At 32.9% G+C, this 27,368-nt stretch overlaps 2 protein-coding genes across 6 annotated transcripts; both read right to left on the reverse strand.

The window, feature by feature from the left end:
• Positions 1-1,314: 1,314 nt before the first annotated feature.
• LOC108331804 (ATP-dependent zinc metalloprotease FTSH 11, chloroplastic/mitochondrial) lies at positions 1,315-11,482 on the reverse strand. Its single transcript, XM_017566744.2, has 17 exons — positions 10,819-11,482; positions 10,321-10,474; positions 9,704-9,796; positions 9,496-9,581; positions 9,286-9,409; positions 8,420-8,539; positions 8,008-8,058; positions 7,163-7,224; positions 6,578-6,635; positions 6,327-6,452; positions 6,160-6,240; positions 4,179-4,308; positions 3,934-4,082; positions 2,944-3,225; positions 2,603-2,692; positions 2,403-2,456; positions 1,315-1,924 (listed from the first exon to the last, which is right to left on the reverse strand). The coding sequence occupies exons 1-17, from the start codon at positions 11,328-11,330 to the stop codon at positions 1,769-1,771; spliced, it is 2,328 nt and encodes a 775-aa protein (XP_017422233.1). The 5' UTR covers positions 11,331-11,482; the 3' UTR covers positions 1,315-1,768.
• A 1,228-nt stretch (positions 11,483-12,710) lies between these two features.
• Positions 12,711-19,085, reverse strand: LOC108331577 (polypyrimidine tract-binding protein homolog 2). 5 transcript variants are annotated; one of them, XM_017566357.2, is made up of 11 exons: positions 18,929-19,085; positions 18,217-18,459; positions 17,900-18,109; positions 16,836-16,898; positions 16,675-16,748; positions 16,216-16,311; positions 16,006-16,063; positions 15,668-15,772; positions 15,485-15,566; positions 13,854-13,966; positions 12,711-13,343 (listed from the first exon to the last, which is right to left on the reverse strand). In XM_017566357.2, the coding sequence occupies exons 2-11, from the start codon at positions 18,400-18,402 to the stop codon at positions 13,038-13,040; spliced, it is 1,293 nt and encodes a 430-aa protein (XP_017421846.1). In that variant the 5' UTR covers positions 18,403-18,459; positions 18,929-19,085; the 3' UTR covers positions 12,711-13,037. The 5 variants fall into 5 exon arrangements, with proteins under 5 accessions (XP_017421846.1, XP_017421847.1, XP_052733156.1 ...); XM_017566358.2 differs by lacking the exons at positions 18,217-18,459; positions 18,929-19,085 and adding an exon at positions 17,706-17,763 and having other exon boundaries at positions 17,900-18,068; XM_052877196.1 differs by lacking the exons at positions 18,217-18,459; positions 18,929-19,085 and adding an exon at positions 17,706-17,766 and having other exon boundaries at positions 17,900-18,068.
• Between the last annotated feature and the right edge of the window lie 8,283 nt (positions 19,086-27,368).

Consider the following 27,368-nt stretch of genomic DNA (forward strand, 5'->3'; position numbering starts at 1 on the left):
CATTAATATATAATAACAGATTTTGAAATTCATTTAATAAATTTTTAAAAAAATTTAATTTAAAAATTAATAAATATTTTATTAATTTAATATTTTTAAATAGTTTAATATATTTAAATATATTGAAACAAATTTTATATTATAATTATTATTTTTATTTTTATTTTTACTATTTTTATTTTAATTATTTTTATATTTTTTTAATATAACTATTATAATAATAAAAATAATATTCTAATAATTATTAAAGTACAAATATATATTAAATAAAATAAAATTTTAAATAATTTTGTTAAACGAAATTCAAAATCCGTTAAGATATGTTAATAGATTTTGAAATTCGTTTAACAATTTCTTTTAAATTTCTTTTTAAAATTTTAAGTTTAATAATAATTTTATGTAATTTAAAATTTTGATATTATTTAATATATATTTATATTTTAATAATTATGAAAATATAATTTTTATTATTATAATAGTAATATAATAAAAATAAAAATAAAAATAAAAAAAAGCAATAATATAAAACATGATTTAATATATTTAAATATATTAAATTATATTAAAATATTAAATTAAATTAAATATTTATTAAATTTTAATTAAAAAACAATTTTAAAAAAATTATTAATCAGATTTCTATTAATATTTTTTATATTTTAATAATTATTAAAATATATTTTTTTTATTATAGAATAATATTATAAAGATAAAAATGATTAAAATAAAATTAATAATAATAAACGAATGTCGAAATCCTTTATTAAATTTTATTGAATTTTAAAATTTGATTTAAGATTTTATTGAATTTTGAAATCCAACAAGTTTTTATCAGTATTTTTTTTCACAGATATAATAGATAATGCAAGATGAAAGTTTGAAAGTGCACGGTGAAATGCCCTCAAGATAATGGTGGGTTGAAAACTCCAAATTGAGTGATAGCCGCACCCTAATTCCTTTTGGACATGTCTTGAACTTTGACTTTAACAGCAAGAGCATATAAAACTTGAAGAAATGCATAGACCCTTGACATTTCCATTGTTCTGTAGTAAATGCACACAATAAATCCAAGTCAATAAACCTTTTCCGGACAAAATGGATTTTTTGTGTATACAGAAAGCAGTTAATTAGGCACGTAATGAACTTTTGTCTAATATGCAAACTTCACTAAGATTGCGAAGTCATCAAATATAATTCAAGAGGTAGAGTTCACTGTTCGTTTGATAGGAGATATACCTTTCTTGGTCATCATCACTTATCATATCTTATATTCATCACTTCCAATCCATTCAAACTAAAGACTAGACATCAAACGTCGATCATATGCTTCAGGAACAATAATGCTTATACAGAATTGCCAAATTTACTCTACAAAAACATTAATTGACAACTTAACCACGTGAACAGATACTTGGATCTCCATAAATAATAAAATTTAAAAGCAACAGATAATGTTTAAACGTAGGCACAATTCTCAAAATGTCTTTATACAAATTATAAATACTTCTCCATAAAATGTTGCTCACACTCCCAGCAAGAGCAATATTCCTTCCTTCGTCATTGTGAGCAGGACTGGTTGGTTCAGATCAGACATACTCAAAGGAGTATCACTTCCTATCCGAATGGCCAGAATAGCATGCACAATGGAGTGGATCTGCAACAAGTGGATCAAAAAATATACCTGTTGGAGTATTGGGTGACTAGGTATTCTGTACAAAGCGTCCCCTTATAGTCAGTTTAGTTAACAGATACCAAACGGAAAGAATGTTTAGACCAACACGAGTTCCTCCTCTGCTGCCCCTTGTTCCTGTTTCTTAGGCACTTTTCCGTCCTGATATGGTCGCAGTACCCTCCTGATTTCTTCTGCACTAAGTGTCTCATACTCTAATAATGCATTAGCTAGAGCATGCAATGCCTTCTCATGCTGCAGAAACGTCGGAAGTTACAGGGTTCAGAACTTATTCAGATGCTAGGTAGATCATAATAAATTCCATGCATAGCATAATTTTGGCCTTTGATTAATCAACACCGTAGAAAAAGTCACGCACATACAAAGAAGAATTTATTACTTTATAAATCTTCATCCGTGCATATAGTGTTTCAAATGCATAAAATGGTTTTTACCACTGTCACCTATTATAAACCTAACAAAAGTAGATTTTGGCTCAGACTTCAGCCTTATTATGTTTCTAAAGGATCACTCTCCTTGATTGAAAACTTAGTTTGGACACAGTACTATTTTATTCATTTTATTAAATGAATAACATTTTCCTGGTATTAGAACCTGTAAATTTATATTGAATATTAATATAAAGAAAATGAATAATTTTAAACAGCATAATAGATTATCTTGAAAGTGATAGAAATGACAGGTTAAACACCAACAAAACGAGTTGACAAACCTTCCTCAAAAGGGCTTTCACTCGATCATATGCTTCCCTAAGAAGATTCACAACCTGCAGAACAAGAAATTCCAACCATTAACCAGATTTTATTTTTTATAAATTACTAATTCCTTAAAGAAAAAAATAACCCAAATATGACAATCTATCCAATATCAAAAGATTCAAAATGACAAAGGATATAGCTTCTATCCACTTGCCTCTGCATCAATACGGGACTGCATTTCGGAACTTGGTCTCTCCTTTATATGAATTGGCCCTATTGCATCACTCATCCCACAACTTGATACCTTGTGGAGAAACAAAAATGACAACAGAATTAATCCCTCCTTTTAAAATCAAAAGATAGGTTCTAGTTTAGAATTTCAGTCCGAGGAAAGTTCCGAGTCCTTCTATTGTGACCTGTGACCATTCCAAGTAATTATAGAGAAAGAAGTATACCAGCACAGAAATTTTATATAGTTTCTGTGGTAAAAAATAAACCTTATTTCCATAGATACAGAAACTGCATTTGACCATTAATCGCGAAGCAAAAAATTACCATATATTGGGCAAGCTCAGTCGCCGTGTGAAGATCACTACTTGCCCCTGTTGTGATTTGATCCTGACCAAAGATAATTTCTTCTGCAACTCTTCCTCCCATACAAACATCAAGGCGAGCAAGTAACTGCTTCTTGCTGATTGATGTTTCGTCACCAGAGGGAAGCTGAGTGACCATTCCTAAAGCAGATCCACGAGGCATGATTGTTGCCTTGTGAATTGGTTGAGCACCCTCAGTGTTAATAGCAACAATTGCATGGCCACTCTCATGATAAGCAGTAAGCTGAAAGTTTCACAAGCAATATTAAAATAGATAACTGTACACCTACAAATGGTTAAATACTAAATATTTAATCAAATTTTAAACAAGAGGTTATAAAAATTTACAAATCATTACTTCATGGGCTGATTTTGGAGTTTGGGCATTAAAAACATCATGTTCAAATCAAAACAACAACAAATCTGACGATAAAAATACAGTCTTGTATTTCTATCATGCCACATTGGTATCCCTACAGAGAGAAGGGCATCGCATAAAACAAGCACAAGGTGACTTTAATATTACTGAATAAACAATAGACAATAGACTGAAAGATGCTCATAACCTATGATGTAAGAATAGGTTTTGAGTCATCAGTACGTCAAAATATGATTCAAGACACTTTTAGAAAAAAATTATCAATATATCCAACTCACCAGCTTGTAGATAATTTCACTGCACTGCAAATGGAATGCTGAAAGATGAGTTCTTGGAAATTTTCAATTTTAAAGAGACTTTCAGGTAGTGGTTAGATTTTCGCAAACAATATTATAATATAATTATGACTTATAGAGGGACAGATACGTATTGCCAAATAAAGCAACAGAGTGCTTAACCATACATTGTTTAGAAGACACTAAGGTTAACAACTGTAGTGACTTACAACTATACATTAATCACATAGGCCATAATAGAGAATTTTAAGAGATAAACCAGACACTGTACACTTACCTTTTTTGACTCTTCGGATATGGACATTGTTTTCCGTTCTGTGCCCATAATTATTCTATCTTTGGCAAACTCCAACTGTGAAGCTGCCAATTTCTCTGCACCTTCAACAGCAGCTTTAATGGCAGCAATGTTTACAAGGTTTGCAAGATCTAGTTTAAAGGAATAGTTATGGATCACATCATGTAAATGAAATTTGAAACAGAATAGAAGGAGGTTCATTTCATATATGTTTAAAAATTATTCACCTGCCCCATTGAATCCTGGAGTTCCACGAGCAATTGATTTAGTATCTACATCGTCAGCCAATGGTTTATCTTGAAGGTAAAGCTCCAATATTTCTTGTCGACCACGTAAATCTGGATTTGGTACAATAATCTGGAATTGGGTTGGTTAGTTTTCCTATATTCTATAGCAAAATTACATATCATTCAGAACATTAGTCAGATACAATTTTTAAGTTAAGACCAGGTAGAGATCAATGTAATAATTTTGAAAAATTAAGGATAAATGATGATTTTGGTCCCTGTATTTTAAAACTAGTAATTTGAGTTCACAGTTTCTGAAACACAATAAGAACAGTCACTCTACATGCTGAAGCACCTAATCGATGACCAGATGGCAATTGTATGACATGGATGCCGTGTAGAAAGTGTTGCATGTGTTATTTTAAGAATATTTTTGAGTCCTTGTAAAATTGGTCTTGGTCCCTATATTTTAACACCAGTGGATCGAGTCCAATTTCTGAAATACAGTGAAAACAGTCACATTGGTAACTTAAATGGGATGGTCGTTCTAACAACACATTTCATGCTCTAAGGATAGATAAGCGACCCCAAATACAAATGGAAGTGTCAAAACCTCGAATGCATGCTTCTTGCTTCTTGATACGTTTCAATAACTAACAAAATTCCACTACTTAGAACTCCATCTAAACCTCAACAAAATTTGCTAATATTAGGGATAAGGCCTCATATTTCTTTGGTATTGACATATTTCCTGGTTAGACCGTTTTTCCTTCAACCTTCAAAACACAACAAAGAAACCTTGAGAAGACACTCGATATCCAAGTGATGTTTAAGATTCTTCACTGTTTCACAATGTCGAAGGATAACACACCTTTTTGAGATGCTTTTCCCCAAAACTCTATGAGCTAATAGAAAAAACTCTACCTAGATTTACCTTGTTGTAATTAACAATGTGCAACAGTGAACATTGCCCTTGAATTCTAGATATTGGTAAAGTTTCATGACTTTACTTAGAACTCCAAATATTTGATCTCCATTGGGTACTAAAGGGTGTCAAGGAGCATGCGTTAGAAGTGTAGACATTTGATTTGGGTTCACTCATTTGTTGAGTAGGCCATGTGTCATTAGAGAAACATCCTAACGTAGTTAGTAATAGGGATTAGTCTCGTTGTATTTTAGAAATTGGATAACTCAAACTCTTGATTTTAAAAATAGGGAGCAAGACCAATTTTATAAACCAAAAACACCATTTATCCAAAAATTAAATAATTTTATATTTATACAACGAAAAACACCAACCTTTAAGACTGGTACCAAGGTCCATGGACAAATGTTGTTTATTGTCTGGGCACATGTCGATTTATGCATTTTTTTATGAAAGAATAGGTAATAGTGAGTCGAAATACAGATGCCTAAGAATATAATATCCTCAGATCACTGGGTCAGGTAGAGCTTTAATTTTGTCTGCTTTCAAGGTACCAACCCCCAAAAAGCCTGAGATAATTTTATATAAAATGAAACCAAAAAATTCTAGATTTAGAAGATATGATGTTAAGATCATTTAATCCAAATCGAGAAAACAACACATTATTATCCTATAGAATTATAGCACCAAACAAATAGTAAACATACTATATATCACCAGAGAAAATTAGGTTCACGCGACCCCTATACAGCAGATTAGCATTCTTTTGTTAAAGAACGAAGTCTATGATCCTTCGGAAGTGTTCTTGTTTTGCAGGTTTGTTATGTGAGCCAAATGCCAATGTTTTTAGTAGATAATCCCTTTTTTTTCTGCATTTTTCTTGCTACCTTAAGCATTTCTCCCATAATTTAGCTGATACTTCTCTTCAATGGGTTAACAAATGGACTGGAGAACTTTTCTGAGGTAAGCTTATTTTCTATTGTTCTAGAAGAATTTTCTTATTCACATTTTCTCTTTATAAATTCTTTATTAAGGGGAAAAAATAATAGGACTTACATGTCGATCAAATCTACCAGGTCTCGTTAAAGCAGGATCAAGAATATCAGGCAGGTTTGTTGCAGCAATTACTATTATTCCCTACAAGATAAAGATGTCAAATAAATTAGAAAAAAACAGAGAGAAACTAATTAAACACTCACAAATGTTTAAAACTTCAAATATACTTCATTCTGCTCAAAGCCATCCATTTCAACAAGTAGTTGATGCAATGTCTTCTTTGTATGACCCTCCCATTGTTTCCTAGTTGAACCAACAGCATCTATTTCATCAATGAAAATGATACAAGGAGCCTACATTAAGGATGGAGCGTAAAGAATGTTCCAAATTAGAAACAAATAAGGAAATCATGTAAAGAAATAATTTAGCAAACCAGAATAACAGAAAGCTAAGAGTCCATTAACCAAAGCCAACAAACCTTCTTTTTTGCTGCTTGAAATAAGGATCTTACGCGTCGAGCACCAACTCCAACATACCTGAAGTGGAAAGGTGATACAAAATTTGAGAATCCCTAACAACTAACTAACACAGCATAACTTACCTTAATGTAACTATTAGCAATGAATGGGTCAAATTCAACTTCAAAAGCTAACTCAAAACCTCATTAAGTGCATTCCATCATGCCCAAAACAAGACATCCGCAGGTGGTTCAATATCAAGACTAAATGGGTTTTTATAAAAACTAATGCACCCCGGCCAAAAGGCAGCTAGATGGGTTTTGGTTAATTTATCATGATAGAGCGTCAAACCAAATAAATGTCCTCAATCTAATCAAAGTTGGCTACCGAAAACCTAATTTATGTTGTAGTGTATTCATTTCCAATTACAGTTTCCTAGGGTGCTTCTCTCTATTTCTACAATAAAGAAGAACTAGTAGGAACCAATTTATGAAGTATCCCTATTAAATTCAAGCAAAATGGATCACAATATCACGTTTCAAAAATTAAGACAATATAATGCATTCCAAAGACACAAATTTAAGCCATAAAGAAAGAAGACTTACATTTCCTCAAATTCTGATCCTGCACGATAGAAAAACGGAACACCAGCTTCTCCAGCAATAGCCTTCAAGGTCCCATGTAAAGCAAACACTATCAGATCACAATACATTATCAATATCAATAGATTAACTCAAGAGGTAGATGATAACAAAGTAGTATCGCTTTTTCAATTGTATTTACGAACTCTGAAAAATGAAAGAGAAAATGAAGTTGTCAGGTGCCTGCATTCTTTAGTCAGAAAAAAAAGAGGCTGAGTTCTTTCGAAAAGAAAAACAGAGTGTAAACTTAAAGAAGAGAAATGCATATATTAACGGGTCTACACATACCATCGTGTAAGAAAAAGACATAATAAGCATGGAAACTTGTATAACGAGTTTTTTTAATAAATTTGGTACAGTACAGGTATGGGAAGGAAAATGGGAGCAAAAATTGCTTTAGGCAAAATAAAAAATTGGATGATAATTTAATCAAAAACCAATCAGGTAGACACAATAAACAGCTGCATGCAGGACAAATTAGAAACAAAACAAAAACAGTTATTAATAATGATTGCACTCCCAAACAATTCACCTAGGCATAGAAAATAAACTTTTTTTACACTTACAGCTTAGAACAAATTCTGCAAAGAGATAATGGAGTAACAATGTCAAGGCTATCAAATTGAAAGACGAGAACCAAAGCCCAGATAGTAGATATGTACTTCCAGAAGCTTCATGTAGGAACGTAAAAGTGGAAATTCATAAAGCATGCAAGAGGCCAATAGGCTCAACTCAAGTTCTACAAGCAAAAACTTCATAAACTTTGTAAAAGAAGTATCTTAAGGTATACAGATGATAAACAAGCTGACCTTGGCTAGAAGAGTTTTTCCAGTTCCAGGAGGTCCTGTTAAGAGAATCCCCTGAGAAAAGAAGTGTTTTCAGCTTACTTGATGAAAAAGAAACAAATAATTTCCAATGCACACTAAAAAGGAAAAACACATATTGTTGGATAAAGTAGCTTTATCGGTATATCATGCAATGAAAACCAATAAAAAAAATCCATAACATTGTGATGACCAAAAGCTAGCATGTTTGTCACTGTAAAATGTAAACGAAAAAAAGCTGCATTTGGAAATAGTATAAACATGTTATCATGTCATAAATTGGGAAGGAAACCTAGTCCTACAAGAAATGAGAAGCCAATTATATTTAAAAGTGAGGTCAGAAATATAACCAAGTGCAGTCAAGCAAAACTTCAACAAATATGCAACTACTTCAGACCTTCGGCAACTTTCCTCCAAGGCGAGTAAATTTAGCTGGATTTTTCAGGTACTCAACAACTTCCTCAAGTTCTTGTTTAGCATCGTCACAACCTTTCACATCTTTGAATGTTTTGAAATTCTGCAGGAGGAAAAAAAATCTTATGTAGGGTTGTTTGACACAAATTCTGATTTGTTGCCAACTTGGCATTCTCTCTCTCTCTCTCTCTCTCTCTCTCTCTCTCTCTCTCTCTCTCTCTCTATATATATATATATATATATATATATATATATATATATATAATCTGCAAGAGAAACTGTTACCCCTAATCCCGGGAACTAATTCAGTTACTGAGAAAAAGACACATTCAGATATGTAGAGTAACTGAATAATAATAACATCCTTATCAAGAAAAACAGCTCTCAGGAGTCAGAACGGCTTTGGGAGTAAGGAAAAATGCTAATATTAAGTTGAGAGGTTATCCTTTATAAGCCACAATAATAACAAAAATAAAAGAAAAGACCCGTGTACAGGAAAAGTAAGAGGAATGACAGACTGACTCCTCAGGAAGCTAATAACATGGAGTTCACAAACATTAAAGTGCCAAGATCAGTAGGGGGTGACTCCTGTAGTGTGCAGGAAAGAATCTCTGTAATTGCCTGATTCATAGAATCAGATCAGATGTACTGCAGCACAATGAAATAACATTTCTTGAATTATCTATAGACAAAGGATTGTTTTATTTGGATTAGAAAAAGACTGTACATATATTTTATTATTCATAATCAATTAACCAATTTCATTAATACCCCTCCTCCAAAATTCAGCGATGATATCCCATTCATCAAATTTTCAAGAAATACAAAAGGAACTATTAAAATGTTAACCTTTTCTGGCATCACTTCCTTATTTAGTTCCTTTGGGGCATATGAAGTACTTGAGCCAACACTTGAAGTCCCAATCCCACCCAGGCTTACTATGAATTTTTGAAGTGCAACCATACCCATAACCCTGAAAGACACAGTTATATGACAATAAATGAAACTTCCAGGTATGATATAGAGAAGAGAACGAGAGTGAGAACTCAACGCTCATACCAGACCAGTCCCATAACAACAATAAACAAAATAGTTGACAAAACATCTTGTACAAAGCGTGACTTTTGTGATACTTTGGGGTCCACCTAAAGAAGGAAACAGATTCATGAGATTCAAAAAACAAACAAACACAAAGAAATTGGACTTAAAATGCTAATGACTAAAAACCATGAATCAAAAAGAATGTTTTTTTTTAAATAATTGTTACCACAACAACATGTAATGGCTGCCTGTCAGATGTTCCAGGGCTAAGAATAGGCTCATCCGATTTACCCGATGCTCGCTGTTTCAACTCTTGCAACTAAAAAAAAAAATCGTATAAATTACAGCATGATACATCCAATAGATGTAAATTATGAAATAAAAGATGTTAAAAAATCTACATGAAGATGAAAACGCAGATCATCAAGACAAAAGGAATAGACGCAGAACACGGAATTCGTGATAAAAGAAAACTAGTGTACCATGCAGAATGAGTATAAAAGAAACAGAGGAGAAGAACCTGCTTTTAAGCTTATTAATTCTACATATTGACGAGAAAATGCAAATAAAATCATTTAGCCAGAAATACACATGGGAGATAAAGTGCTTTAAAATTCTTGCATATAGGTAAGATTTAAGAGTTATCCAAAACCACTGGTGTCAGTTTCAGCTCACGGAAATCTACGACAGTAATAGTCAGAGAACAAGAACATGTAATTAATTCATGACAAAATTTTCTAGCACATCGATGGCACAAAACGCCTAGTATACCCTTCTGAAAGGAAAATCGGATCAACACAGGCTAAATAGCATTAAATAAAATGAATTAGACAAAGTGAATACCAGGGTAGGAAGTCTGGAAGGTTTCCCATATTCCTCATTTGGAAGATATTCAGCAATAGCATTAGTAGCCACAAGAGCTCGAAGATACTCTACAACTCCTCTACTGTCGACAGCACCTTCCCTTCCTTCAAAGTGCTTGATAACAGATTCGGGACTGGTAAAAAACATAAATAACAGAGAAACTTTGACGCAAACTGAAATCATCCAAACTGAAAACAAAAATATTCCACTTGCTAACCACATTATTCAGCCATGCTCTGTGTAGCCCTATTTTGAATTTTCTTTTACCAAATTGGCGTTGTTTTAAATTTTCTTCTATATTTTCTGAAAGGACAAAACTTATGCAGTTGTTTAGATGAGTTGATATTATTCATTGACAGAATTCTATATAATTTATTATAACTTCTAACGCCAATCTATGTTACACAAACTAAAACACAAATTTTGATCAGAACAGCCTCTCAACTTCATCACTGTGCAATGCGATTCAATCCAAACCTGTGCTTATTAAGTTCAACAAGTAGAGCGGTTTGTTTGGCGACATCATTGGGATTCGCCTCGGCGTCAATAATTAACCTAGCCAAACGCCGCTCCTGTTGCCATAGCGGCAGCCAGTTCATGAACTGGGCGAAAGCCTTTTTGGAGCTCTCTCTCGCTCCCTCGAAGAGTGCCGCAATCGGCGACCTCTCATCCTCTTTCGCAGTCCCGCTCTTTTCCGCTCCGATTGAAGGATCGGATTCCTCGCCGTCGACGACACTCGTCGAATTCTGAGTGGTTTCGTTTGGAAGAAAAATAGAATCGGCGGCGGAGGAACTGAGTTGGGAACCGACTTTGCGTGAGAGGGAAAAGGGAAGGCGCGGGAGAAATTGTGGCGGAGAGAGTTTGCATGGAGAGAGGGAGGTGAGAGAATGAGGGAACTTGCAGAGAAGAGGATGATGGTGTTGACTGTGTGAGGCAAATGGGAGGGAAGTTCTGCAGAGAATAAGAAGCGACGCTTGAAGTGTGGCCATAATAAGAATATAAGGGTAAGGTGCGCCTTGTTTCTTCTTCTTCTTCCTCCTCTTACAAATGTGAGAGAGAAGAGGAATGTAATGTGTGAAGTTGAGAGCAAGGCGTAGAGTACCTTATCTGTTGTTGATTGGAATTGGTGCCGCCATCCGACAATGACTTCAGATTTTAAACATTATCAAGCTTTTATTTTAGATAATGCCCAATCATAGTGTCTTAGTATACTTTCTATGGTGTTTTGGTTCTTCTCTCTTGAGCTCTGAAATTGCTTCTCACCAATATGTAAAATTAGACTTTAATTACAAGATTACCCAAGAATTTTCGATTTGCATACACTAACAATAATAAAAATAATATTTGAGAACCTATATTTAAGCTTTTTCTTTAATAATTATATAGTTAAATCATTAACAACCTCATCTTTGTTTCTTTACACGTTTGCCCATCATACAATGGTTTTTTTTCTACATTTATTGTTATTTTTTAATTAGAAAGAATGGTTTATGTTTTATTGAATAGAAGTGCAGATTAAGTACATATATTGTATTGTCATGATATCTCGTATTTTTAGGCATAAATATTGATAAATAGTGCTTAAATCTTCAACTACGTAGTATGAAAACAAACAACTTAATATAGAAACAAATTAAATAAAAAAAAATATATGTTATAATTATTTTAGATAGAGTGCGAACAAATCTCCTCTCCAAAATACCTAATTTATTTTTTAAAACTCTAAATCTAACTTTAGGAATTATCCATGCACAACTTTTTCTATATATTTTTTTGCATACTTTTTTAACTTATAAGGACCTCATATTTTTCTTGCTCGTTTCTTTTTCACACATTTTTCTTGCTCGTATCTTTTTCACACATAATGTAACTTTACTTGAACTTTTCATAAATCTAAAATTTTTAAGATAATCACCTATTTTGTCATACCATGTCTTTGGAGTATGTTTTAGATCATATATAGTCTCTTTTTACCTTATAAACCTTGTCTTCTTTTAATTGATTTGAAATTCCTTTTGGTCTCCAAATATTACTCTTACAAATAATCATTTAAACATGCATATTTTACATCAAAACGGTAAATTGTAAGATCTTTGTGCACAGCCAAAGCAAGCAGCATTATACTTATGTATATCAAGACATGCAACGGAAGGAAACGTTTTTGAAAAATCTTCTCCAAATGCTTGAGCAAAGCCTTTCAAAACTAATGCTAATTTCGCCTTCTACTTAATTACAGAACCTTTTCATTTAATTTAGTTTTATAAATTCATTTCACTCCTATGGATTGTTTGTATTGAGGTTGATATATTAGTTCGGATATAACGGAAAGCTCAAGATGCTTGTAAAACATAATGGGATATAGCGTAATCTATACAAAATCAATTATGCTGGATTGCTTTTCTAATATCATTTTCAAACACAGATCAATTAAAACAGAACATTGTTTCAAACTAAGATTCAAAAGTTGTTTGACCAATTGCTTACAGACTTTCGATATTCAATATTCAACATCTGGAAAATAATAAAAGGAAAGGATGGGGAAGTAGCCCATTTGAGGTTCAGAATAACTCGGTCAACAAGTGGAGACCAATGTCACCAGATGGAACCCTAATGTAAATGACAGTCCTCGTACTCTTGCAGAAGCCAGCTGACTTTGTTAACGAATGTAGATCTATTTTAGATGCAAGAGATGCATGCTATTGAGCACGATCAGATCCATATGCGGGCAATGTTGTTGTAGGTTGTGATGAGTTGTGACTTGGAAATTGCATTCCTGGGGCCATTTGTTGCGGCATGCTTCCAGGTGGCATATAAACATTATTGTGCATCTGCATTGGCATAGACTGAACCCCTGCTGGAGGACCTGAACCCCATCCAGTCTGAGACCCATTGTACGGTTGGCCAGGTGGACCCACCATAGGAGCAGATTGTTGCCCTAAAATTGAGGGTTGGGCGTTAGGCGTATTAGGAATAGTATAGTCTCTGCTCCTATCATTATTCACCTGTTAACACAAATAATATATGGAATTAAAATTAAAAATAGATATGTAAGATTGGTATTCAGTACCACTAACTAAAGTACACCCATCAAGTTAACGAAAAGATAAAACCAACGCTGCACAGCAAATCCAAAATTTCGACACAGGTTCCTTGAATAACATTTATTTCGACACAGGATCCTTGTATAACATTTTTATAATTAGGGCTTCAAAGGTTCAAAGAGAAAGGGGTGATGGAAGAAAATGATATTCAAGTAAAATTTGTCTAGGTTCAATAGAAGGATTTTCAGTGGATGGTAAAAAATACTAACATCATCCATTCTCAGAAAAGTAAAAACTAAACGTCAATATAAGATTATCAAGTTTAGTAGATTCAACCATATATATCCATGAATAAGAATGCGATTAGCTGGCTTGTATAAGAACTGAACACTTGTATTGATACGATGCATCTTCATCTCAGTTTTCAATCAATATAATATTCTCAATCTACAGATAGTGTTCGCTGTTTACCTTTATACTAAGATCAGTATGTCGTGAATATGATATGTGAAGCTTGCAAAAACCTCCATCATATATGCAATGGCCTTCCAAGGCTTCCTTGGCAACGACAGCTGTCTGAGTATCTGCAAATCATAACATGTCACTCCCAAGCTCATATTGCCAGTATAAAATAAAACAAGGTAAACTATCACTAAAAATTGAAGTTTTCCACAATGACACTAATTGCATCTATAGCACATTTCAATTATCAATGTTACACCTATCAAGGATAAGTATGTGCCCTCTGAGAAAATCTCCAGCAACCAAGAACAGATCCATAATATTGGGAGAACGAGAAAGTGCAGCTAGAAGTATTAATTATATCTACCCACAATGAATCGATGTCAATAATGGGCCATGTATTCTTTTTGGACTGTTAGATCATGAGGGGCATGACCTCCAAGATAATGCAAACAATGGGATTAATATGAGATAGCAACTGGGTAAAGAGTTGGGGGACTTTACCTCTCCTTTAAAGTAAAAGTTGGCTCAAACACAATTTCGAAGATCTAGACAGCAAATTTTTTAAAGAAAATACCAAAAATGAAAGGAGCCTCAACACGGACTAATTTCCAGAGAAGAAAATATCCTGCCTAGGTGCATACACGAGAACAGAAGTTAACACTTGCCCCTTCCCTCACCAAATTTCAGACCATAAGTACTTGTTTTTCGTAGAAGCAGGCAACAACTTTCAGAAATACACACTTGAAAACTTCCACCAAATTTAATGTAAAAAACTTAACATCAAAGCAAACAATTGAAATGCACAACCATTAATAACCAACAGTACAAACAATATGAAAATAATCAAGATTGTCAAAATCATTATCTTACATTAGATCCGGAGAGGGATGACATCAAAAAATCGTGCAATTGTAACACAAATAATAAGACTTTTGGAAAAGAAAAGGATATATATTTTCATATTAAAATATGATAGTATAATTAACTAATACATGTAATAACATCACTAAAATTAAAAGAAGAATTTAGATTATTTTTCATCAGTACTTTTTAATATTTAAAATTATTAGCAATTATAAGGGGGGTAAACATTAAAATCAGTCCAGATATCTAGTATTTCAGATGAAGACCCGAAAAAGACATTCATGTGTTGCAGTAACAAATAAATAAGAGAGCTTATTCAGCAGTTCACCAGCCAACCTTGTTAGAACTTTAACAGAACATAAACAAGAAAGGCACTCTAGCACACCATCATAGACCAAAGAACAGAGATACCCCAAAGTGACATAGATAGGGAAAAAATGAGTTCAAGATGAGAACCAAGAACAACTGAAAGAGCCGAATTTGAACAAAGTTGCAACGTTTGAATAAATGATTTTGAATGGTATCATGTAAGAGTGAGCTCGGAAGGCTGGCAGAGAACAGGTTTCCAGAGACGAAAAAAAAGGAAAAATTAAACTTTTGGTGTTCACTTCACACAACTCAACATGTGACCCAATTACATATTCCTAGATCCTGAGTATGATTGGTGATTCCACTCCAATCCCACTCATCAATGCACAAGAACATGTGATTCTACAATCTTAAACCACATGTTTTACAGCATTTAAAAAGGTAAAATTTATCAAATAATTAACCTGGATATTGAATCAGAGCCTGCAAACCACCATTCTTATCAAACATTGCAATTTTTTGAACAGGTCCAAATGCAGAGAAAACCTGTAACAAAAGTTAAAAATAAATAAATGGTATGATATATCAACTAAACTGTATTGTCTATTAATAATTAAAAAAAGATGGCTGCTCATGATTTGAAGTACCATGTGTAAGACATCCAATGTCACAGCATATTGCATGTTCTCAATAGATGCAAGAAGAACATTGCTCTCAGTCTCTAGTCTTTTCCCATCCAATCCAACCATAGCCTGCACAAAATATATCTGACTATTTAGAATAGAGAAAAAAATCCTTAAGCAAATCAGCATGCATGGCATCCCCGCAGCAGAAGGTACAGACACCTAACTAATGCACAAAACATAAACATTCAATTTAAAACAAGCAACGTGCATATTTTTCATTGAATATAAAAACCGGTCAAGTGATAAGAAATATTATTCTTCTAGTAAAACACGGAAATGTTGACTGACAAAAACAATACCTGTCCACTTCCCTCCACAGCTGATGGAGCAACAGGAAGGTAAGGATTAGTATAGTCTCTGGATAAAGAAAAATAATCAATTATAAATTGAAAAACTATTATCACAGAAAGAAAAAATAAGGCAACTAAGCTAAAAACCAACAGGAAAAAATATTGATAAATAAAAGAAAAAGGTGCTGCAAAACTTGGGATCCTCTAATTCAGCAATACCTGCTCCTGTGACTTTGAAACTTCACACTTAAATCTGAATGTCCAGAATACGTGATCCTAAGGGTACATGGTCCCATATGCTCAGGAAGAAGATACCTGATACCAAGCCAAGGCTAAAGATCAATAAACAGAAACAACACAAGTTGGGAAATACTAAAAATTACCTACTGTTCTAATACCTATCTATTAGTTTGCAGTTTAACTCAAACTTGGCACTTTTTTTATTTCCAAGATCAGTTCAGTTGGAACAGTGGTTTGTGTAGCCACGTTGTCAACCAATCCAATGAACCATAAACTCCAAAACGACTTAAATACAAAAAGAATTGCCAAAGTGAAAATATATAACATAGCCCAAAAGTTTATTGCTGAATAATCTGAGATAACAAATGTATGATCTACTGCCACATGATCCACAACAGTTAAACTAAATAGCTACTCAAACAAATAATATAGTTTTACCTAGGTATGCTTCTTCCATCCAAAGCATCTTTCGCAGAAGTGGCAGTCTCTGCATCTGAGAATTGAACCAGTGCCTGCAAAGCGACAGATTTACAAATGAGTTATCTCATGTTAATAGGATATAAAAAATGGGACAACATATGGCTGGCCTATCATTAAACCTGAAATCCTGCTGTCTTCTCAAATGTAGTAATCTTATGCACAAATCCAAAGGCTGAAAAAACCTGCACAAATGAATAATAAACTTTCAGGATGATATTACTAAAGTAAATCTTAATAATAGACCACAAACTAGAAGTTCAGCATCTAGGTGTGTAAATGTGTCACTCAACTAAAAAAACTTGCAAGATTAACAAACAATACCATTACAGGACTTAAATAAGAATAAGCAAGTTTACAGTTCTAAGAAAATCAGTATATCTCTTGCAAAGCTACAAGAACAATGCTTGTTGCATATACCAGTGCCAAAAGAGCTAAAACACTGTAAGTGAAAAGCAACACAAATGAAACATTAAGAAACTACCAAAACAATTGCCAGACATTTCTCATTAAGATCTGGTATAACTGTAAAAAATGAGGGAAATAGTTCAGGTCACAGTTGTCTTATATGAAACATCACCTAGAATATATAACTACAATAAACTTAGAAGAACTTGAAGTTCATGGTATCATTCACTTTGATACTAGAATAATTGACTCAAAATAAAGGATTCGAGAAGTAACTTGCCTCCTCAACTATAAATTATGTGAAAACTCAGCATTCAGTTGCCAAGTTTAGAAGGAAAATTTTGGTGTACTTTCAGATATGACTTCAAAAGCACAACCAAATAATAGTTGGAACACAGAAAATAACTGAACAGTACAGAATCCGGTGCCTAAATCTAAATGGCTATGCAGATGACGAGTCAATAAAGCATAGATGCACAGTAGAAAAAAATGGAAATGCCCTAAACTACAAGAATGGCAGGAGTTGAGGAGGAAAAAGGAAGAAAGAGGTAGTGTTAAGGAAAGGAGAAAGGAGACAAACACACAAGCGCTATTTCTCCCAAAGCACTAAGCTGCCATTGAAGATATTGCCTTGTCATGGGCCTGCTGATTCATTCACATATATGTCAACAATTTTTCCATAGCCTGACAAAGAAAAACCTAATCATAAAACTAAATGACCAGCATCCTCTTGATTACAGTGTTAGCATATAACTAATACACACAAGCAATTGCTTACCAAATGCAAGACATCAATGCTGACAAGACGTGCATCTGCACCCTCAATTGTTACCAACAATACATTCCCAGGAACATCTGCTGCAGTTTTGTTATTCACTATTTCTTGCCTGTTTGAATACTGTAGGTATACAGTTTTTCCTCGTACTTGAGCAGGCTCTGATGATGAGGCATAGTATGATATCATTGCAATGGCCTGATTTAAATCCGCCTACAGGTTGTGGTTGCAAAATATAATTTTTAACCAACAATCAGTAACTTTATGTGAAGATAAAAGCAAGATAGAGAGGGGGAAAATGGACAACAAAGTACACTCACAAATTCAATAAAAGCTTGATTTCTATTTGCCCCAACATTGCATTTTGTGTTCACAACTTTTCCAAACGGCTTCCCAAGTTCAATTAGTTCTTCCTCTGTGCACTCCCATGGCAAGTTTCTCAAGTGAAGAACCTTTGACGGTGGCTGAGTGTAACGGAACTGTGGCTGACTAGATACTGATGCCATTTCAGACAGTAACCCTAAATCTGTAGAAAAGAACCAGACAATCCGCAGCCCCTTGGACTACAACATGAATTTTACAATTAGGTATATCATTATAAATTCACAAACACACTACATAACTACGTGTCTCAAAATAACTTCCAAGAGAGGACATCCATTGACTGATACTTTAGCCATGTTCCCTAAAGATCCAACAACCATGGCATAAAATTGGCTCAATGCAACTCAACTTATAAAATTTCTAGACAACATTATGCAATTAAAATATGGTGGGAGTGAAACCAATAATATATAACGAAGTTTTAGGGGTAACAGCAAAGTGCAGATGAAATTGCAATTCAAGACATTCAGATTTCACAAATTGACAAATCCCAATTGAAAGAAATCGACAGCTAAAGGATTTAATCTGTTAAGCCCAATTTTTGTGTTAGCTATTATACGGAAACGGCGTGGTGTTGGTCATCGGGATCCACAGCCATAAAGCGGAAGAAGGCATAGAAAAAGAGTTACATCAAAGCTAAGCAATTACCTGAAAGAATTGAGAGAAGGAGAAGAGCTCTGGTTTGTACGAGTTGAAGGGATTAGGGTTCTCAAACTAAGGGTAAAGGTGAAGAAAGAATTTCCCCGTTATCAACTATTGATTCTAGCACCGTGGGCAAAAACAAGACCTTTATCGCTGAACCATAACCATATATTTATATTTATATTCATATAAATGAGATAAGATTTTTATTTATAAACTCTTAATTTCACTAGTTGTATATTCTTGTTTACTTATATATTTATACTTATACTTTAATATATATATATATATATATATATATATATATATATATATATATATATATATATAAAAGAAGGTTCTTTTTTTTGTTTTCTAATTTTATTTTTTAAATAATTTTTTTAAATTAAAACAATTACTTTATTAAATTTATCTTTTAAGTAATTAATTTTTGAAAATTTAATTTATTTTTTCAATTTGACAGTTTTTTTTAAACTTAATTATTTTTTAATTATAAAAATAACTATAAAGTAAATAAAAACTATTTACAATAAAATAATAAATACTATTTATAATTATAATAATATACTAAAAAAATTATTATCATAAAATAAATAAATACATGTGTATAGTATATGTGTTTTTACTAAACCCTTTATAAAATAAATAAGGATTAAATATGTATTAGATTCATAAAGTTAAATGCATGAAATTTATCATATTTTTATTTTAATAGTATTTTAATTTAATATTTGAATTGAAAACTATAATGCAGTGTAACCGTTGAAATATACACTTTAAATGTCATTTGATATGTCACAATAATTTAAATATCTAGACTAAAAAAATTATACTAATTTATTTTTTAAATTTAATAATATATCAAAGTTTAAAATAATTATATATTTAAACTTTTTAGTTTTTAAAAATTATTAAAGATAAATAACATATAGGTTTTGTAACATTCCAAAATATAGTATTAAACTATATAATAGTCATTACATAAATAATAAAAACAAGAACCGTTAACAAGACAAGAATATAAAGTTAATTATAGTCATCTAGTATAACTATAAATTAAAACTTTATTTACAAGGCAACTAAACAAAACTATATACAAAGCTACTAACTAAAGCTACTATACATCAACAGCTCTTCCATCTAACACTTGCTCCAGGAGAATCTCATCACCATCTACTCACATCCACTAAACGATCATAGTCAAGAAAGATTCAAAGAAACATACAAACAATCATAGATAAAAGGGTAAGCTAGAATACAAACAGTCATAGATAAAAGGGTAAGCTAGAATACAAACAATTAATTATAAATAAGAACATTTGAACATTTTATACAATCACAACAAAACAATCAAACATTTTATGCATGTCAAACCTCTCTATTTGAGAATTTTCTTTGGCGAGGGGGATAAATGTTCTGCCTTGTCTGATAGGGGAACAGGTCTGAAGCCAAAAGAAGGATGAGTTGAGTGTATCTGTACAGAGAAGCTACATATTGGGTTGTAGAAGCGGCTAGTGTCGGTTGAGGTAGGGTACAAGAGTGTGATTGAGTCTTGTTATTATGATTGTTTTATTGGTATCTTACCTCATACGTGTTTCTATTTGTGTGTTTGCAAATGATATTATCGACGGTGATCGTATAATGTGTTATACGTGAGTAGATGACTTGCAGATGTTCTAAAGGCATGATAGATTTGTGAGATGGTGGGGAAAATCTTGAGTTTCTTTAAAAAGTTCTTTTGGTATAGACTTTTGAAATAATGTCATTATAGTTATTTTATTTCCTTAGTCCTTTTAATTGCTTTTGAAATAATGTAATTGGACAAGGTTTTTGAAACTACTATGTTTTTAATAAATTATGCATGATTAAAAGTTAAGGCTTTTGAAAAAAATATGTTTTCGCGCTCTAAGAAATTTTATAAATATTCATTTTTTGTAAACCGTGGCTTCCCAAAATTTGGGACGTTACACACTCTCTGATGGAAGCTACTTCAGGATGTGTAGAAGAAGCTCCACAACTCAAAGAATTGGCAGCGGATGAAAGGAAACAGTGGAGGTTCGGAGCGCACTCAAGGTGTTTGTGAAATTATCTGGTGGTGTTGAATGACTGTGTTTGGTAGAGGTCTAGCTCAGTAGGCTTTCCAAAGGGGAAAGAAGCTAGAGGAGGTGCTAGATAACAAAGCACAAAGGTGAACTTGAGAGTAATAGCTGGAAATTGGCAGCATTTCTTTACTTCAATTCAAGTTATTCTTACAATGGATTGAGGTTCTCTTTTATAGATGAAGAGATGCCTTCAAACGTGCCTAGCAAGCTACTGGAAATGTAAGAGAGACGTGCTGGAGAAGCTATACGGACTAAGTTGTATGTTCCATGTGCACAACATTGAAAACATGCTCAAAAGAGATGAAACTACATTGTTGCTTTATGTTTCATATATAACATGTGCTTCAAACTTGGACATTGGTGAGTGGCAGCGGCTGCAAGCTTCTTTGGCTGCTTGGTTATGCTTCCAAGCCTTATTATTGTCCTACAAAACAATGTAGATATATTTAGTAAAGTAATCATTCTAAGACTTAGAAAGAAAAGAACTTTTGTTTATTCAACTTCCCTTTCTTAGTCTTAAGTTGATACTTCTTAGGATGGAAAGTCCCTAAAGGGTTTGCCATCACTCTCCCTCAAATATTTTCATGAAAACAAACACACATTTTTTGCTTCAATCAATTTACTGTTTAGCATATGGAAGGAGAGTGAGTTTGATGTTTGCAAGATATTTGTAGTTATTTGATGTTTGCAAGATATTTGTAGACATTTTCTCTAGTTGACAATTTTGACATTATTATATATCGATTTGGGTATATTTTCAAAAAATCGTCATTTTCTATTTTTCATTAATTTATTTTGTCTTTTCCAAACTTTGCAAAAATATTTCACATACTTAGAATTTGAATTTTGATCCAAATTTTTTTGTGGGGGCTTCTCATGATATTTTGGTGCTTTGAACAAATTTTCAAGTTATTTGGACTTATTTTGAATATACTCTCATTTTTACTCTAAGTTTGGATGTATAACATGTATGAACAAAAAATAAGTTCAACAATATCAATATTAACAATACAACAAACAAGTTCAACCATATCAATATCAACAATACAAACAAGTTCAACCTTCATGAAAATGAAAACGAAAATGAATCTTCTTGAATGTGGGTTTGTCAAAATAAAGTGTTGTCGCTAGTGAGGAAGAAAGGAGAACACACTTATGCTCCAAAGAGTACTTGTGCACGAAACCAATCGGTCAAAACGAAAGAAAATCACACTTAAAGTAGTTAATAAACATGCATTTGTATAAAATGAAAGAAAGATTACATGTGTTGGTCGCTGAAAGCTTCATCTGAGAAGGGTTTAAGCAAAGAAGAGGGTCTCACGCAAAGATAAAGTGAATGAATTTTCAACCTCCAGCCCAACTTTTTTAATGAATTCACTAACATATAACGTCTGAAAAGTGATATTTCGACGTCTAATAGTTTTTTGACGTCTGAAACTAAGGCATTTGACGTCATACAAGAGTACATTTTCACCTTCGCGCCAAAGATTTTCATGAAATTTACCAAATATAACGTCAAAAATTGGGAATTACGATGTCTAATAACCATTTGACGTCGTAAAAGTATATATTCCAACGTCTTAATTGAACTTCTATTTACAAAAATGCTATTAGTCATTTTTAATATTGGCTTTTCCGATTTCTAACGTTGAATGTGAGACGTTGAAGCCTTATTTTGCACTAGTGAACCTAGAAAATAATTAAAGATTAAAAGTGTTCTTTTATAAAAACCATTATCTTTATAAAAGTATATATTCAATTTTCTTCCTCTAACTTCTCTTTAAGATTATGACGAATCTATAGTTGTTTGACTATTTGAGTACAACATAGGACTCTTGGCGTTGAGGACTACAATCCTATCCAATTTGTTGGAAGTTCTACATCGATTAAAGATAAGGCTAATTTAGAGTATAAAAGTGGGTGCAAATCTCACCTTACAAGCCTATTTTGTAGGATTGAGTAAGACATAAAGTCCACTTCTTACCATGGTACCAGACCCAAGAGTTAAAGTCTATCCTATCAAGATTTGTTGTTTGTTGAGTTTATTGTCCCACCTGCTATCAGGACACTATCAAACCAACCATTAATGTCTAGTCTCATGCTCAAGATGTACATAAATCGACGTAAGAGGTTTGTATTAGAAGTCTCATGTAAACTAGATATAAAGTTAATTTAGCATATATAAATCAGTGCAAACCTCACCTTACAAGCCGATTTTTTGGGATTGAGTTAAGTTTAAAGTCATCTTCTTAACACAATCAGTTTTTTAAACAAAGCAAGTTCATCTTTTACCCTTTTTTTATCATTTAAGATATTTGTTGTATATGGGGTGTTTTGAGCTTGCATGTAGCGTTTAAGGGCTTAAGATGAATCTTTATTCAATTATGATTGTTAGAGTGTGATCAGATCATTGACTTGAGTTATCTATGTACAAATATTGCTTCTTGTGTGAATAGGGATCTATAGAGAGAATGGAAAGTACAAAAACTTATTATTTTTATTGATTCAATTCTTGTTATACTTCATGATTTGTGGAATGATATGATTGAATTATTTCTTAGTAGTTTTGTGTTATGTTGATGCAAATGATTTGTTGTGTTTGTATTCGTGTGTGAAATTTGTGACTGAAATGGTTATGTGAAATAAGAATGAGTTGGAAATTTGTGTGGTGAATGGATATATGTTTGTTGGTTTGTAAAATATTGAAGTTATGTATGTTTTGATTGTGAAATATATGGTTATTGTAGTTAATGGTTCTATGTACCTTATGGTAGCCATTGTGATGATGAAATAATTGTAAATTTAGTATATAAGGTTGTTTTGTTTGTTTTAAACTTTGATGGTGAACTATAATTAAAGTTTACTATGATAATTTATCCATTTTAGTTGAGATATCCTTTTGGTAGGTTGGTATTATTTGAGATTGTTTTGAACTAAAATAAGAGTGTTTTGGTACTAGAAAATAGTTGAGTTGCTCAAAAACAACTAATAATCAAATAGATACCCCAAATCAAGTCTACGAAACTTTGATGCGGTGCTTGACAATTAGGGGTGGGCAAAGGGCACTAAACTGCACTGCAGTATAAAAGTTTATAGTTAACTATAAACTAGTTCAGGAAAACTACACTGAACTAAAAAATAGTTCAGATTAATTGAACTGAACTATTTTTTAGTTTAGAGTAATTGAATTGAACTAAAAACCCCAATACAAAATCACATCAATTCCTCCTTCCCTTTTCCCAACCCAAAACAATAATACATAAATCACATGGCAAGTTGAAATGAGGATAAACAGAGGACCCTTTTAGTATAACAAACTCAAGAACTCATCATACACATAGAAAAATCACATCAATCTCATTTTACTTTCTCTCAAGTACATTAAACAACTTGTCCTTAAAATCACCATGAATCAAGCCAACACCATGCAAAGTTCCAACCATGTGTAACATTTCAATAGTGTAATAAATGCATAACACTTCTTCCATGGATTTTCCTAGGATCATATATGAGTTCACCACATCCTGCATAGTATTTTCAGTTGAAGATTAATACCAAATGACATTGAAGTAAATAAGGAAAATCACAGGAAATAAATGATGGATTGTAATGTCACATTAGCTAAATAGTCACATATGAGTATACTAGAGTCATAATAGAGATGAATTTCGTGAGCAAAACCATAACTTGACCTCTGATCACTAGTGCAGCGAAGGGAAACGACAGCGGTTGTTGTTTTTGAATATACGCTTTGGTTTTAGAACCGCGGCATATACAGACGAGATAAAAAGGTCTGCAGTTTAGGCCGTGGTTGCAATCGCGGTAATATCTTGAAGGCTACTGCCTCGGTTCTTTAAAAACCGAAGTAGTAAAGAAGAGAAAAAGGGGGGGGGGGGGGGGAGGGGTTATTACCTCGGTTGAACCGAGGTAATAACCTGGGGATATGACAGCGATTCTGCTTGAACCGCGGCCAAAACCCTATTTTTTTGTTTTTTAAATTTTCGTGTAACCTTTGGCCTCAGTTTTGCCACAACCAAGGCCTATTCTCCTGCAATTTTTTTTTAATAGCAGGTCTATGTTTGTGATATCCACTATCACAAAAACAGACATGCATATCAAACAATATCATAACAACACAGATTCAACACAATAGTCAATATTTACATCACATAATGTACAAAGTCTAATAACTATAAATCAACATGTTCTAATGTATTTTAAATCTAATAACTATGAACTATTATATAATCTAACTAAATGTTTTGCAATTGCTTTCCTCAGGAATGTAAGTGGCTTCTCAGGAATTGGAGTAGGAGTCTTGAATCTCTGCACAAGACAATTGATATTAATTAGTGTATATGAATTCCAAATGTTGGAGAAAATCAAAATTCATTAACTTTAAATATTACCGTTTCCCAACCTCTTGTGATATGGGCACGAATAATGTGGGTCATCCAATACATTACATAGTATTCGCACTCATATGACCCATTTTGTCTGTTACACTACAATATATCATCACAGTTGTACATAGTTAGTGAAAATCATTAAAACAAAACAACTATAAGAAAGTATGGCTTTAGCATATGTCAAACCTTGAGAGCAATCCATGCAAGCTTTCTACTGTTAGCAATTGATCTCCCAACCAACATTATACTTGCTGAAATAGAACTATATATAAAAAAACAGGTTTTAGCATTCATTTATATAACAAAGAAAGTCCAAACATTGAAGTTCTTACCAATCAACTACTTGTCTGAGATGTTTGGGAGGAGACTTGTGCAATGAGCAGAACCACAAAGCATAGCTCTCCTGTACAGAAATAACAAGTAGCTGCCAATGGCGCCTGAAATTCATAATAACTTAATTATTATATATTAAAATCACATATGGAACTTTATTATGCTAACAAAGTTCACTTACCCAGATATATAAGGAATAAAATGTATGTTCTTCCCGCTTGCAAATCTGCTTGTGAGATATGTTGTGATCTCATCAAAATCATTTGTTTCGTGAATGACTTGGGGATCAATGAACCCATCAATTTGTTTCGTGGATGACGAAGCAACCCGTCAATTTTTCTCTCATCTGCATGCCATCTAAGGTTTTTAGCATCTTTATGATTCGCAAACAAACGCTTAAGTTTGGGCATAATTGGAAGGTACCAAACTACTTTCAAAGTAGATCCATTTTTTTCTATCTGACCATTATCTTCACTATTGTTTTTTGACTTGTATCGTGATAATCCACATTTTGGACACTTTGTCAAAAATTCAAACTCTTTCCTATATAAAATGTAGTCATTGGGACAAACATGTATCCTTTTATACTCCATACCCATTGGACAAAGAATTTTCTTCGCATCATAATTACGAGTGGGTAGTGTATTTCCATCTGGCAGCATTTCATTCAACAACGTCAACAATTCTGTGAAACTCTTATCAGTCCATCCATTGGTCGCCTTCAAATTCATGAGCCTTAGCACCGCTGACAAACGTGTGAACTTAGTTGAACCGACATACAAAGGTGTTTTCGCATCAGTCGACATCATCTCATACACATGAGCTCTAGCAAAATTTTCTGAGCCAACATCGCGGATTATGTCTTCTAATTTGTCTTCATCCGGTCGATCTTCTTCCATGGTGGAATCAATAACATTTTCAGTTTGGGAGTCAGTCGGAAAGTGTGTTTCTTCGCCGTGCCATATCCATGTTGTATAGTATCTTAAGAAACCATCACAGATAAGATGTTCTCTAATTTGGGTTGCGTTCAACTTTCTCGCATTCAAACAGTTCACACAAGGACATCTAAACTTCACTTCATCATCACTTGTACCCTCATTACGTTGTGCAAATTGTATAAATTCCTCTACCCCTCTCTCGTACTCAGCATTAATGCGTGGTAAATTAAACCAATTTTGATCCATTCCTAAATATTACAAAATTACAATTATACAATTTTACATATTAAATCAATTCAATCATATAATCAATTAAGTCATACAATCATACAATTAATAAGCATTCAAATGATCAATTCAAACATTCAATCACACATAATTACATATATTCAACATACAAAAAATTAAAAAATTTCAAAAAAAGTTTAATCAACACAATAATAGGAACCTGAGCACGTGAAAAAGGAGCCAACAACAGAGAAGATATGACTACCCAAGTTTTGGAACGCAGCAAAATCACAATACCTACACACAAATACAACAAAACATAAGTCTCATCATCCAAAATAATAAAAAACGCAAGAAAATAATCAAAAAACTTATCTAAACAATCCAAAAATGAGAAGAAAAAATGAACAAACCACGGAGATGACACAATAATGCT

Source organism: Vigna angularis, chromosome 4 (assembly GCF_016808095.1).
Source record: "Vigna angularis cultivar LongXiaoDou No.4 chromosome 4, ASM1680809v1, whole genome shotgun sequence".
NCBI classification, from domain to species: domain Eukaryota; kingdom Viridiplantae; phylum Streptophyta; class Magnoliopsida; order Fabales; family Fabaceae; genus Vigna; species Vigna angularis.